The 15,000-nt window shown below is 38.1% G+C and overlaps 2 protein-coding genes and 1 long non-coding RNA gene across 4 annotated transcripts in view; 2 read left to right on the plus strand and 1 right to left on the minus strand.

Annotated features, from left to right (window-relative positions):
• LOC107754496 (protocadherin alpha-3-like) overlaps window positions 1-9,143 on the plus strand; it is a 24,311-nt gene extending 15,168 nt beyond the window's left edge. Inside the window, exons 2-3 of the mRNA XM_016570973.1 lie at window positions 7,883-8,402; window positions 8,812-9,143. Coding sequence (XP_016426459.1) covers window positions 7,883-8,402; window positions 8,812-8,817 — 526 coding nt within the window. The 3' untranslated portion in view covers window positions 8,818-9,143. The remainder of the gene's footprint in view (window positions 1-7,882; window positions 8,403-8,811) is intronic.
• Window positions 3,261-15,000, plus strand: part of LOC107754492 (protocadherin alpha-C2-like) — a 39,266-nt gene continuing 27,526 nt past the window's right edge. Inside the window, exon 1 of the mRNA XM_016570967.1 lies at window positions 3,261-5,665. Coding sequence (XP_016426453.1) covers window positions 3,287-5,665 — 2,379 coding nt within the window. The 5' untranslated portion in view covers window positions 3,261-3,286. The remainder of the gene's footprint in view (window positions 5,666-15,000) is intronic.
• Window positions 14,138-15,000, minus strand: part of LOC107754499 (uncharacterized) — a 4,360-nt gene continuing 3,497 nt past the window's right edge. For both annotated transcript variants that reach the window (XR_001641592.1, XR_001641591.1), the window contains exon 3: window positions 14,138-14,203. This is a non-coding gene — a long non-coding RNA (uncharacterized LOC107754499). The remainder of the gene's footprint in view (window positions 14,204-15,000) is intronic.

Here is a 15,000-nt window from a genome sequence, read left to right on the forward strand (position 1 = left end):
TATGATTTTGTCAAATTCAGAAGATTTAGAGACAATGGCATCCAAAGGGCAATCACGATTTTGGGTTTGGATTTCTGTGTACTTTCTCTGTTGGCTTTGGAATATAGCGGGCGGACAGCTGGTGTATTCAGTGTCGGAGGAAGCAAACACAGGCACTACAGTTGGGAATTTGGTGAAGGATTTTAATCTGAATATTCAGGACCTTGAGGTTCGAGGGTTTCATATTGTTCCGGGACCGAACAAGCGGTATTTCGATGTTAATACTAAAACTGGAATTCTCCATGTCAGAGAGAGAATTGATCGAGAAGAGATTTGCGAGCAGAATATTAAATGTTCTCTGCCTTTAGAAGCCATGATTAGCTCACCATTGAATATTTACCGATTTGAAATAAATGTTGTTGATATTAATGACAATGCACCAGCATTTCGGACATCAATAACAAATTTGAATGTCAGTGAATCAGCTTTTCCGGGGGAGAGGTTTCCGTTAAACAGAGCATTTGATGCTGATGTTGTAGTTAATTCGGTAAAGAACTACAAACTGAGTCCGAATGAGCATTTTTCTCTGGATGTTCAGAGCGGAGGAGAGCGGAGTGTGTCGGCTGAATTGGTGCTACAGAAAGCATTAGATCGAGAGAAACAGCCTGTTATCCAATTCACACTGACCGCTGTGGACGGAGGAAAACCACCGAAATCCGGTACAATGCAGATTGTTGTTAATGTTGTGGATATTAACGATAATATTCCTGTTTTCAGTAAGTCTTTGTACAAAGCTCGAATCAATGAGAATGCAGCGCCTGGTACTCACGTTATAACTGTTCAAGCTGTTGATTTAGACGAGGGCGTAAACGGTGATATAATTTATGCAGTTGTCAACCACGACAATGACAAAAATGTAAATGCGTTTTCGATAAACCCTGAAACAGGTGAAATTACTGTGCAAAAAGACGTTGATTATGAGCAGAGTAATGCAATTGAAATCCGAATACAAGCAAAAGATAGAGGTTATAACCCGAGGGCTGCACATTGTAAAGTACTGGTCGAGGTCGAGGATGTCAATGACAACATACCAGAGATATCTGTGACGTCTTTAGTGAGAACTGTTAAAGAAGATGCTCCGATTGACACAATGGTTGGAATGATAACTGTAACTGATAGTGATGCTGGTAAAAACGGACTGGTAACATTAAACATTCAGGGCTCTGCTCCTTTTAAAGTTCAGAACTCATACAATAATTATTATACTTTAGTTGTTAATGGGCCTTTAGACAGGGAGCGCGCATATGAGTATAACGTGACTATCACAGCTACTGATGAAGGCACTCCGCCTCTCTCTAGCACCAGTGTCATTACTGTACACGTTTCTGATGTGAATGACAACGCGCCGCGCTTTCGAGAGCCCGTCATTAATGTTTATGTGAAAGAGAACAGTCAGATTGGAGCTGTTATTCATACAGTATCTGCTTTTGATCCTGACGTAGGTGATAATGCCTACTTTTAATTTTCGTGCTCTATATTGCTAATTCAGGTGATTTTATATCAGGTTTGAGGAGAAATAAGAATCAGTTTTACCTTTTTTCTCCCTAAATGAATCTACTCTCGTTGCGCGAAGGCTTAAACTGCAGTTTTATCTTCTTTTGCACCGACATACTCTGTCCATGGTGCTGAAAACGCATATGTTCTTATCTACTGCTCTTTCAGGGGGTTCGTGAGTTGGTGAAAAACTATTAATTAATAACATTAGAGTTAAATGATACCATTTAAATAAACAAATAATTTTGAAATATAAAATATAAGGTTGAAATGTGTAATAAAGTAGTGTTTATGATCGCAGCGGTCCTTTGTTTAGAGAGTTTACCGTGAATTCAGCTCTATTTCTGCTGTTCCATAAGCACCTGCTGTCAGACAGTGGATTTAAGCTTTTATTCAGCCTGTCTGCTGTTTTTGTTGAGACCAATGCGACATCTGGGCCAAAATTTTGTGGTAAATCTTAATTGATAGATGGAAAACAAACTAATGTGTCTTCTAAAAAAATCTAAAACGCTATAATAATAAAGTAGCCTATGTAGAATTGTTTATGAAGTAGATAAAATCTCTATTGTATCATTTTGACAAAAAATTAAAGGCTGAAATGTGAGGTTTATCATTTTATAAAACTTTTGTCAAAACTTTATTTAAACATGTGATACATGTTAGTAGATATGTTATGCTGTATGTTACCCAACCAATATTTTTGATTTGTTGAAAATCTGTTAGTTTTCAAATTAATGTGTGTGTGTGTGTGTGTGTGTGAGTACTTGAACATTTCCAGGACATTTTAACAATACAGTAATAATATTGATAGCTCTGATCATTTTGGAAACAGTATAATCGTGATGAAATTGTCCTGCCATTCTATATCTGTAATAACAATATCTATGTAAACTAATTCTGATAAAAACTTTCAAACGGTTAAAAAATAAATGTTTTTGAAACATACATGCAAAAAAAAAAAAAGTGCCATTAAATAATTTAAATATTTAATTAAAATCACAGGGGGTACTTTAAGTAAATAATTTAAGCCAAAGGTAAGGAAGCCTGAATATTACAATATATTAACTCATAATTATGAGAACGTTTCTCATTACTATGACATAGTAAGTCGTTATTATGAGAAAGTTTCTCAATATAATTAGAAACTAAGTCATAATTATGAGAAAGTATCTCATTATTATGACTTAAAGAATTATATTTTTTTCTCAAAGTGGCGGGAACGGGCTTCCATGCAAAGGTGTTTGGCTGACCAAAAAAAATTTAAAAAATCTTTAACAAACCCTGCACTAACATAAGTAATATAAGTCCGTTTCAGGTCCTCTAAACCTGTCTTGTACTTTTTTCCCAGTTATTAAATTGGCTTGTTAAGTGTGTGAGTTCAGTGTCACTGTTCTGATTATAGCCAGTATAATCTGGACACTCAACGATACTTCCTCCATTTTAGGCATTATCAAATGTATTTTAATTTTATGGTCCTATAACCGAAGGCTTAAACATATCAAAATATTTTATTTAGAAACGGTGCAGTTTGCAGTTGTCCGCATGATGTCACTAGCCTTTCATTTTACACCAGAATTTTCCTGACTCCACTAAGCTCCGCCTCATTTTGTAGCTTCCGGAGCAGAGAGGCTTTGTTCAGAATTCACCATTGTGTCTGGAAGTTGCTGTAGTGCGTGGTTTCATTTGAACATTTCCTCAGATACTATGCTGTCGGATTTTTATGATTTTGGCATATTCAGAAGATATAGAGGCAATGGCATCCAAAGGGCAATCAAGATTTCGGGTTTGGATTTCTGTGTACTTTCTCTGTTGGCTTTGGAATATAGCGGGCGGACAGCTGGTGTATTCAGTGTCGGAGGAAGCAAACACAGGCACTACAGTTGGGAATTTGGTGAAGGATTTTAATCTGAATATTCAGGACCTTGAGGTTCGAGGGTTTCATATTGTTCCGGGACCGAATAAGAGGTATTTCGATGTTAATACTAAAACTGGAATTCTCCATGTCAGAGAGAGAGTTGATCGAGAAGAGATTTGCGAGCAGAATATTAAATGTTCTCTGCCTTTAGAAACCATGATTAGCTCACCATTGAATATTTACCGATTTGAAATAAATGTTGTTGACATTAATGATAATGCACCCGTATTTCGGACATCAGTCACACATCTGAATATTACCGAATCAACTATTTCAGGGGAGAGATTTCCATTGCAAAGCGCGTTTGACGCAGATGTGGGCAGTAACTCCTTAAAGAGCTACAAGCTGAGTCCGAATGAACACTTCTCTCTGGATGTACAGAGCGGAAGAGATCAGAGTGTGTCTGCTGAATTAGTATTGCAGAAAGCTTTAGATCGAGAAAAACAAGCTGTAATTCATCTTACACTGACCGCTGTAGACGGAGGAAAACCTCCAAAATCTGGTACAACAGAAATTATAGTTAACGTTGTTGATGTTAACGATAATATTCCTGTTTTCAGTAAGTCTTTGTACAAAGCTAAAATTACTGAGAATGCAGCGCCTGGTGCTCATGTGATAACGGTTCAAGCTGTTGATTTAGATGAGGGCGTAAACGGTGAGATAATGTATGCAATTGTCAACCACAACAATGATAAAAATGTAGATGCATTTTTGATAAATCCAGAAACAGGTGAAATTACTGTAAAAAATGATGTAGATTATGAGCAGAAGAATGCAATTGAACTTCGAGTACAAGCAAAAGATAAAAGTAATAACCCGAGAGGAGCACACTGTAAAGTACTGGTCGAGGTCGAGGATGTCAATGACAACATACCAGAGATATCTGTGACGTCTTTAGTGAGAACTGTTAAAGAAGATGCTCCGATTGACACAATGGTTGGAATGATAACTGTAACTGATAGTGATGCTGGTAAAAACGGACAGGTAACATTAAACATTCAGGGCTCTGCTCCTTTTAAAGTTCAGAAGTCGTACAAGAATTATTATACTTTAGTTGTTAATGGGCCTTTAGACAGGGAGCGCGCGTCTGAGTATAACGTGACTATCACAGCTACTGATGAAGGCACTCCGCCTCTCTCTAGCACCAGTGTCATTACTGTACACGTTTCTGATGTGAATGACAACGCGCCGCGCTTTCCAGAGCCCGTCATTAATGTTTATGTGAAAGAGAACAGTCAGATTGGAGCTGTTATTCATACAGTATCTGCTTTTGATCCTGACGTAGGTGATAATGCTCGAATAACATATTCTTTACTAGAAAGCTCGAAAAGCGGCCCAGTAACATCCATGATCAACATAAACTCTGACAGTGGCGAAATACACAGTTTACAGTCGTTTAACTATGAGGAGATGAAAACGTTTGAGTTTAAAGTTCAGGCCACAGACTCTGGTGTTCCTCCGCTCAGCAGTAACGTGACTGTCAATGTTTTTATCCTGGATGAGAATGACAACAGTCCCGGGATTCTCGCGCCCTATTCCGAGCTCGGTTCCGTTAACACGGAGAACATTCCCTATTCTGCTGATGCGGGCTACTTTGTGGCCAAGATCAGGGCTGTAGATGCAGATTCTGGTTACAATGCGCTGCTGTCTTACCACATCTCTGAACCCAAAGGAAACAATCTGTTCCGAATCGGAACCAGCAGCGGGGAGATCAGGACTAAGAGGAGAATGAGTGACAATGACCTGAAAACTCACCCGCTGGTCATTTTGGTTTGTGATAACGGAGAGCCCTCACTGTCAGCGACTGTGTCTATTGATGTTGTGGTTGTTGAAAGCGCAGGTGACGTCAAGACTCCATTCAGACACGCGCCGATAAAGGAGGAGAGTTTCTCGGATTTAAATCTGTATTTGCTGATCGCCATTGTGTGCGTGTCCGTCATCTTTTTACTGAGTCTCATCAGTTTGCTAGCTGTGAAATGCCACAGGACAGACAGGAGTTTGGGCAGGTACAGCGCCCCGATGATCACCACTCACCCTGACGGGAGCTGGTCTTACTCCAAATCTACTCAGCAGTATGACGTGTGTTTTAGCTCGGACACATTGAAGAGTGACGTAGTGGTTTTCCCTGCGCCATTTCCGCCTGCAGATGCAGAACTGATCAGTATTAATGGAGGAGACACTTTTACAAGAACACAAACACTTCCTAATAAAGAAAAGGTAAGATATAACATATCTTACAAGTTAACACAATTGTCAAATGCGTAAAATAAAAAAATAACTTAAAACAAATGTGTTTGCCATATTTCTATAATGTACAGATGAGGAAAGTAATGTTTTAACTGATATTGTCATATTATAGTTTTCTTTTCGAAGCCACTTGGTGTCAGTATTGAAGTGTTTTGCAACTTTTGTGCACGCCCACATTGGCTCCTCCTCAATCTGCTTTGAGCGCGCGCTTATGCGCTTTGTTCTGTTTCGTCTTTATGGCTGTAAGCATTGAAACGAATTGGCACATATGATAATTTAACCAAAGAATGGAACATGTTTTTATTAATATTTACTAAATAGATGCGCAATGGCTCGGATAATTCTTCTTGGTTGGACCGTTTTTTGTCTGGTTTTGCTGCGCTTGCTGTCTATAGCTTCAGCCCAGATCGCATATTCCATTTCAGAGGAGGTGAACACGGGGACGTTTGTTGGAAATATCGCAAAGGATCTTAATTTGAATGTTCAAGAACTGGAATCACGCGGATTTCATATCCCCGCAGTTTTGGGAAGGACATATTTTGAGGTTAATTTGAAAACCGGTGTTCTGTTTGTCAGCGAAAGGATCGACAGGGAAGAATTTTGTCCAGCCTCACCGCAATGTTCAGTGAATTTAGAAGCCATTGTTGATAATCCGTTAAACCTGTTTCGCATTGAGATAAACATTTTAGACATTAATGACAATGCTCCGTCGTTTCGTATGAATTCTAAGCAATTTAATATTTCAGAATTGTCCTTTGTTGGAGACCGATTTCAGTTGCCTAGCGCGTCGGACCCTGATGTTGGCGCGAACTCGGTTAAAAACTACAAGCTGAGTCCAAACGAGCACTTTTCTCTGGATGTACAAAGCGGAGGAGAGCAGAGCGTGTCGTCTGAGTTAGTACTGCAGAAAGCTTTAGATCGAGAAAAACAGCCTGTGATCCAGCTCACATTGACTGCTGTAGACGGAGGAAAACCTCCCAAATCAGGCACAATGCAGATAGTCATAAATGTGCAAGATGTGAATGATAACGCACCCGTGTTTGGTAAAGCTCTTTACAAAGTGCGACTTGTTGAAACTGCACCAGTGGGAACATTAGTCATAAATCTAAATGCCAGTGATTTAGATGAGGGTTTGAATAGTGAAATTATTTATTCTTTAGTGCACCAAGACAGCGATGACAAAGCAAACAGCCTTTTTAAAATGGACTCTTCCACCGGCGTGATTTCAGTGCAGGGCAGTGTGGATTTTGAGCAACACAATGCATACGAGATTCATGCTCAGGCTAAAGACAAAGGGTCGAGTCCGCGATCCGCGCACTGTAAAATATTAGTAGAGGTTTTAGATATAAACGACAATGAGCCAGAAATATCATTAATGTCACAAGTGAACACAGTAAGGGAGGATGCTAAAAAAGAAACAACGGTTGCTTTGATAACGATATCGGACAAAGACTCGGGAAAGAATGGGAATACGCATGGGAAAGTGGTAGGTGATGTTCCTTTTAAATTACAGTCGTCGTATAAAAACTATTATTCTCTTGTAGTGGATGGGCCGTTGAATAGAGAGCGTGTTGATCGATATAATGTCACAATCATGGCGTCAGACGAAGGGACTCCGCCTCTTTCTGCCACTCGTGTTTTTACAGTACATGTATCTGATGTTAATGACAATCCGCCACGTTTCCCAAATCCTGTCATAAATATCTTTGTAAAAGAAAATAGCCCTAAAGGCCAAATCATTTACACTATTTCAGCTGTTGATCCAGATTTAGATGAAAATTCCAAAATTACTTATGCATTATTGGAACCACTTCATAAATCTGGAAATGCATATTCGGCTGTTAGTATAAACCCTGATAGTGGGGATATACACAGTTTACAGTCATTTAACTATGAGGAGACAAAAACGTTTGAGTATAAAGTTCAGGCCACAGACGCTGGTGTTCCTCCGCTCAGCAGTAACGTGACTGTCAATGTTTTTATCCTGGATGAGAATGACAACAGTCCCGGGATTCTCGCGCCCTATTCCGAGCTCGGTTCTGTTAACACAGAGAACATTCCCTATTCTGCTGATGCGGGCTACTTTGTGGCCAAGATCAGGGCTGTAGATGCAGATTCTGGTTACAATGCGCTGCTGTCTTACCACATCTCTGAACCCAAAGGAAACAATCTGTTCCGAATCGGAACCAGCAGCGGGGAGATCAGGACTAAGAGGAGAATGAGTGACAATGACCTGAAAACTCACCCGCTGGTCATTTTGGTTTGTGATAACGGAGAGCCCTCACTGTCAGCGACTGTGTCTATTGATGTTGTGGTTGTTGAAAGCGCAGGTGACGTCAAGACTCCATTCAGACACGCGCCGATAAAGGAGGAGAGTTTCTCGGATTTAAATCTGTATTTGCTGATCGCCATTGTGTGCGTGTCCGTCATCTTTTTACTGAGTCTCATCAGTTTGATGGCTGTAAAATGCCACAGGACAGACAGGAGTTTGGGCAGGTACAGCGCCCCGATGATCACCACACACCCTGACGGGAGCTGGTCTTACTCCAAATCTGCTCAGCAGTATGACGTGTGTTTTAGCTCCGACACACTGAAGAGTGACGTAGTGGTTTTCCCTGCGCCATTTCCGCCTGCAGATGCAGAACTAATCAGTATTAATGAAGGAGACACATTTACCAGAACACAAACACTTCCTAATAAAGAAAAGGTAAGCCTTTCTAGGGGGCCTCTATTTGTCCAGTTAAAATATAATTTTTAGCCTGAAGTTCCTATGTGTGCTTTTACATAGTTCCAAGTCTTGTATTGAGTTCCTGACACCTCTGCTGATTCATGGGCCTTTTTAGATTGCCTGAGACTGAGAGCTCTCCATGGTGCTGAAACACACTGATAAGCATAGTTTGAATCTGTCCAGCAACAGTGTGCTGAATTGAGCAGTAATTTTTTTATGGTGCCTATATGGAATACCAAATTTTATGTTTGGCCAAACTATACAGATCAGTTTCAAGGGTTTTTCCTCATATTTGCAGCTGTTATTTTATTGTTATTTTTTTGTTTATTGTTTTTTCCCCCAGTTCTGGACACTTGTATTATGCAGAGATTACTACGTTTGTTTCTAGGTCTGAACAAGAGTCAGACGGCTGTCACGTGGAGCGGATTTGTCGCTGCCTGGGTCATGTTTGTTAAGGAGTCCATGCCCGGCTTCTGTGCTCCCCTTGGATGATCTCTGGCACATAAACGGCAAAAAAGGATGCTACTACTGGGCTTAAATTTCTATCTTACTGAACACATGCCTTTTCCCTATTTTTTTAGCTTTTTTTTACTTTCTGCAGGCAATACTTGTTACTGGTGGTGCTCCTTTTCAACCTCTTTGTGTGCCTTTCAATAATTTTAGAAGCTATTTCCCAATTGAATTTTCATTTAAATTCACTTCGTAAACAGAGTTCAGTAGATTAGAATTTTAACTGCAGTCTATCCACACACTGTCTCTCCTTGCAGCTGAGACCTCTCAGCAGGGTGGGAGCAATACAGATCATTTCTACAGCTTGTAATTTGGAGAAGGGCTGTCTTATATCCCTATATATAGTGCTGTCTCATTTGCAAATTAAACCTGTATTTTATTTTCTTGCACGGTTTGATATTGTTATTGGCCAGTTGGATGCTTTCTCTCTATCATCCCTATGCTTTTAGATCAATCCGGTTGTGTTTGTCTCTGCTGTACACTTTAGTGGATTGCATCAGTTATATGCATGAGGATGATTTAGATGGTTTCTAAGCAACATATTAGTGTTCTATCTCTGGTCATACTGTGGTTAAAAAAAGAATTATGTGTATGTATGTGTATATGTATGTGTGTGTGTGTGTGTGTGTATGTGTGTGTGTATATATATATATATATATATATATATATATATACAGTATATATCTTAATTTTAATTTTACTGTATATATTACTGTAATATATACAGTAGATATCTTAATGTTATCTATTCTGATGTTTTACAGTACACCTGCAGGTTTGTGCTTTGCTGTGTTTTGTTGCGTTAAGCAGAACCACACAAAACAGAATTCAGCTCTATTATTGTCTTTGCACCGGCTGAGATTTTCCTTCTAAGCGGATGCATGTTGCCTGTGTGGGAGAACGAGAGGGGGATGGGAGAGAGAAAAAGAGGGATAGAGAAAGGGAGGAGAGTGGGGGTGTTGAGGAAGGAGAGATGGGATAAAAGGTAGAGGGAAAAATCCAAAGAGAGGGAGAGAGATGGGACATGTAGTGGGGGAGGGGCCGGTAATTTTCCGTTCTGCATCGCAGGAGCCCATGGTTTGCAGTCTGAGATCATAGTTCTGACATCATCACTGTCAATCACACCGAAGCCCCACCCTGTGCTCCAGTTCTGCTGAGGACAAGAGTCACTGTGACAACAACCGCAGACACAGTCATGCTCTTTATAGAGTGAGTGGTATATATGTGTGTTTGTGATAGTTTGCTTATATGAGCAGAGGTTGCTCATTTGATATTTGTTGACCAGCAGTATGAATAAGAGTGTCAACAGCAAAGGTTTCATTACAGTCCTGCACTGACTCTGGCTTGTACAGAGCATTAAATTGATTTCATAAGCACATTACTAAGATACAGTTCGGCTAATTGCTTTACATTTTAGTAATGTGCCTTAATGCAAAGAGGTCCACTCGTATGAAGAGAAACTCAATTCAACATCAGTTGTGCTGCAGGATAGATTTATTATTCACAATATATTCTTTTGCAGTGAAATAATTAAAAAAAATATTTTTCAAGACCATGTCATTAGAACATTTTCCTTCCAATTCGTCCTTGTATCATGACTTGCAAGAATGAGAACGTGAAAGTAAAGAATTTAGAATTGCATCTGTTATGCAAATGTTAGTTTTGGCAAATGGTACATTTCAACTCTTTGTCCATCAATCAGTTCAAATCAATTAATTTGTAACTCTGATTTAACAATTCGTTTGCAGCATCATTTTAAAAAGAATCTTTATTGCATGATTATCTTAGCACAGAATATTTATTGTTTTTAGCCTTAAACATTTAGAATAAAATGGGCAATAATAGCTGTTTGGTTAGGGTTATGGTCCCCCTGACTCCCTGACGTGAGTTTAGAGCAAAATAAACCATAAAATATTGATTATTTTTTGCTCCATCATTACCCATTCGTAGTTATGTCCTACAGTTATGAGCTAAAGCACATGATTCATTGGCACAATCATTGACCAGTAGTTAATCAAGTAACGTGTCTTTTGTTCCCTTTACTCCTCTGTCTCCCTCACTTCCTCTCCAAACACGCGCCATAATGTTTACATTGCGATCTTGGCACTTAGTGTCTTTTCTTATCCCTTCATCTTCAGGTTGTCATAACAACCAGGCTCTGTTTCTTTAAAACCAGCCAATGCTGCATTTTGCCACACCCACACACGGAGTGAGAGAGAGACAGAGAGAAAGCAAGAGGGGAGAGAAAACGGGAAAGAGCATGCGGAGTCTGTGTGAGCAGAAAGGGTGTGGTGAGCTGGTATGGTAAATGAATAGAAGAGAGACGGTATATTTAGAGCATGTTGAAAAAGAGGGAATAAAAGGGGAAGCAGGTGGCATCAGGCAAACAAATGAGGGTGTCGGGAAGACAATAAAAAACCTGATTTGCTGAATTAATTCACTCTCAGGAGTGTGAGTGGAGAAACAGCAGCCGCTGGGAGTTTAGCCACTGATTAAACATGACAGAATTTATCATAGGCCCATTGAGAGACAGAGAGGAAGAAAGAGAGGGAGAGACGAGGAGCAGGAAAAGATGATGAAACATGGGTGGCACCAGTGGTGCTTTCAGGATGTAAACCCTGATTGTTTTTAGTGAAAGCCCAGAATGATGTTGTTGTTTTTTTTTTTGTTTTTTTTCTCAATGTAATGAACTTTGCAAAGGTTGGCAAACTAAGCAGCTATTTTTTTGTCCCTGATGCACTCATTCAACAACCTTCTAAATAAAACAATAATCTTGCAGCAACCCAACTGTTATGTGTACTGTGCTGTTAATGTACAAAACTATTAAAGAGTGAAAATAATTGTTTTTCAAAACTGTAAATAAAGAGTTTTGGAGTCCATCTTGCAATAAAGGACTATTTTAGTATTTTTACTTTAAAATCTTATGTTTAAATCAATGTGGGGTTTTTTTCTTCAGTTTTTGTAATTATTTTTGAAATTTACTAGTAATTTATTTATTATTATTATTATTTTAGCTTTTTTAAATACATGAATACAGAGGTTAATACAATATTAAAAGTGCTGCTTCTGGTGCCTTTTCGCTTGAAAACACTTACACTATGCTATTATAATGTTTCAGCATTCATTCTGAAATGTATATATACCGTTATTTATCTGTCCTAAGCCCTGAATGTCCACTGACTCTAGAACTGTCCTTGTAGGGTAAGCAGCAAAAAGAAAAGAGAAAAATAATGGAAAACCTGGCTGCTTGATTTATTCTGGCTTTCACACACATACACAGCATTTATGGGGTTCTCAGTAGTGGCTTTGCAGCTCTGTCTGTGCAGAGGACTACTGAGGCTTGTCTGCATTGCCTGATAGCTTTGTTTCACCTCTACAGGCGTCTTTTTTTAGAATCAGGCTTCTGAAGGGCAGCCAGTGCTGAGGCAGCAGTGTTTATCAGGGTCCCAGAGGTTGACTTGTTTTGTGTTTAGTAAAATCATGGACTGTTCTCTGACGGAGAAATGTAATGGAGGAGAAATTACACGTGCTTTGGGATCACAGATCCAGGGATCACGTTGGTTTACAGAAGCAGAGAGCGTTTTGGCTGTGTTTAGCTATGCCTGCAGAGAATAGAACAGAGAATTCTGAATGTTTTATTTATTCTGCTGTCCCTAAAATGTCCTTTTGAAGATGAGCTAGAAGTTTGAATGCTTTTTTTAAAATCTAGGCTATGATTAGTAACGCCTGTCTTGGGAGTTTTAATTATTAGAGAAAGAATTAAAAAAATTGTTCTGACAATGATTCAATTTAATTACAGTTCTTTAAAATAAATTCTTTTTTGAAGTTGTAAATAAAACGGATTATTTGAGTATGTTTTACAATAAGATACAATTTCAGTTTTTTCTACTTAATGTAATGTTTAGTTTCTTGGTGTTTCTTTGTTACTGTCAAATTTGCTAACAATTTCTGAATGTAAATTGTTTCTACACATTTTTTTTAGTGCATACTTTGATGTTTACCAATGTAGAACGATAGAAAGAAGATACATATATTTTGCCTTCTCACTCACTTCTCACTTGCCTTTAAATTTTCATTTTAAATTTAAATAGTTTCATGATTGGTCAGTATGTGTCAGTTTATTCTACAGTAAAGCCATTATTTAAGGGTAGCTGAGAAGGAAAAGATGAAGGGAGAATAGGTTGTTTTAAAAATAGATCACACTGCAGGATAAACATGGAAATGTCATGATTGGTCAGTATGTGTCAGTTTATTCTACAGTAAAGCCATTATTTAAGGGTAGCTGAGAAGGAAAAGATGAAGGGAGAATAGGTTGTTTTAAAAATAGATCACACTGCAGGAGAAACATGGAAATGTCTGGCAGACATAAGTATTGAGGATAAGAGCATAACAATGTTTAGAGATGAAATTTGCAAAAAGGGATTTTTTTATTCCATCCCATTGCTGCTTTGCCTCATGATGACATGCATTCTGATATGAGTTATGCAGACCTGCAGTTCTTCTTTGTACCCATAGAGGTCTGACTTTACCCATCCTCTGTTTGACAACGTCCAGTTCATGCTGACACACCCAGAGTATTTTCTTCTTCTTGGTCTTTCAGCCTATATCTAATTAATATTCAGGTCTCCTAGAAATAAAATAGTAAAGGATGATAGACAAAAAAAATAAATGTTAGGAGAGGAAAAAGCTGAACTTTATTAAACGTGATATTGATATTTTTATGTGTAGCTTATAATATAGCAAAGTTTTAATCTATACAAATATCCAAAGTTGTTTACAAATGTAGAATTTAATTAGATATTTTTTTTAGAGAATTCTATATTTATATAAAATATTTATAGAATACCTCATACATTTTTAATTAATTATATTAATTTATTTTTATTTTTAATAAAACATTTATTTAACATTAATAAAAAGTCAAATGTTACATGAATATATTTCTATAACAAACATATATGGCTTGATATTTTCATGTAGCTTATACCATTGCAAAGCTTTAATCAATACAAATATCCAAAGAGGTTTACAGTAAATTGTACAATAAAAACATAGAATTTGATTTAAATGTTGAGAAAATATATCTAATTGTGTCAGTTATTTAAAGAATTGTTTCTATAACAAACGTCTATGGAAATATCCAATTAGATACACATAGTAGTAAAAATAAATAAATAAATAAATAGTTTATTGAATAGAGCATGGTGGTCTTCTGTTGATGTCATCTTTTACTGTGAATGATGAGTGCAGTGAGGTCATCGCTCATGGCCCTGAGCAGTGTGACAATGAAGAGGGAAGCCCCAGTCAAACAGAAGTCACAAAACTGACTCACACAAATTTTTTAGACAGACAAAACTGACTCACACACTCCCATAATGACCCTCATTTTATAAAGACACGTGAGGACAATTCAACACATGAATTATAGAGAAGTCACTCTCATAAACGTTTCTACTCACTCACCTCTAACAACTGTGTGACAGTCTAAAAGCTGGGCCTGCAAAGCTCTGTTCTGCATAACAGCTATTATTGCAGTCTAATGAATGTCTTATTAAAGGGGCAATAACTGCACTGTAATGACCCAGCGTTAATATTTCAGAGTCATCTTTCCATCCATCTTTCCATCTTTCCATCCATCTATCCAATTTTAGTAAAATGGTTAATCCTGAAAGTTTATTTGCTTTTGTGTTTTAAAGCAAAAAAAGTGGTCTCAGACTTGTGGATGCCACTGCATGTAAGTAATGTGTGTATGTCCTGTTTACATCTAGAACAGCTAAGAAAATCTGAGGAAGTTGAAGTTAAGGTGTAAACCTTAACGTTGTACAGACAAATTTCAGAGTAAGTGAATAAATGGTTTAGGGTGGTCGATGAGAATTGCAGAATGAAGGGTTTGATTTGTTAATAAAAAGCTCCTAATATAGAAATATTCAGCCATTGCATAACATTTAAGACAGTGATTTGCATGAAATTTGGCTTCAGAAGGAGCAAAACAGCATATTTTTGTTGAGTCTGAAAAGTGTCCGTTTGAGCAGAAAGTAGGAGAGATAACTTAATCTAAAACCCCAAG

This window comes from Sinocyclocheilus rhinocerous, unplaced genomic scaffold, assembly GCF_001515625.1.
Source record: "Sinocyclocheilus rhinocerous isolate Xijiao unplaced genomic scaffold, SAMN03320098_v1.1 scaffold50, whole genome shotgun sequence".
In the NCBI taxonomy this organism is placed as follows: Eukaryota; Metazoa; Chordata; class Actinopteri; order Cypriniformes; family Cyprinidae; genus Sinocyclocheilus; species Sinocyclocheilus rhinocerous.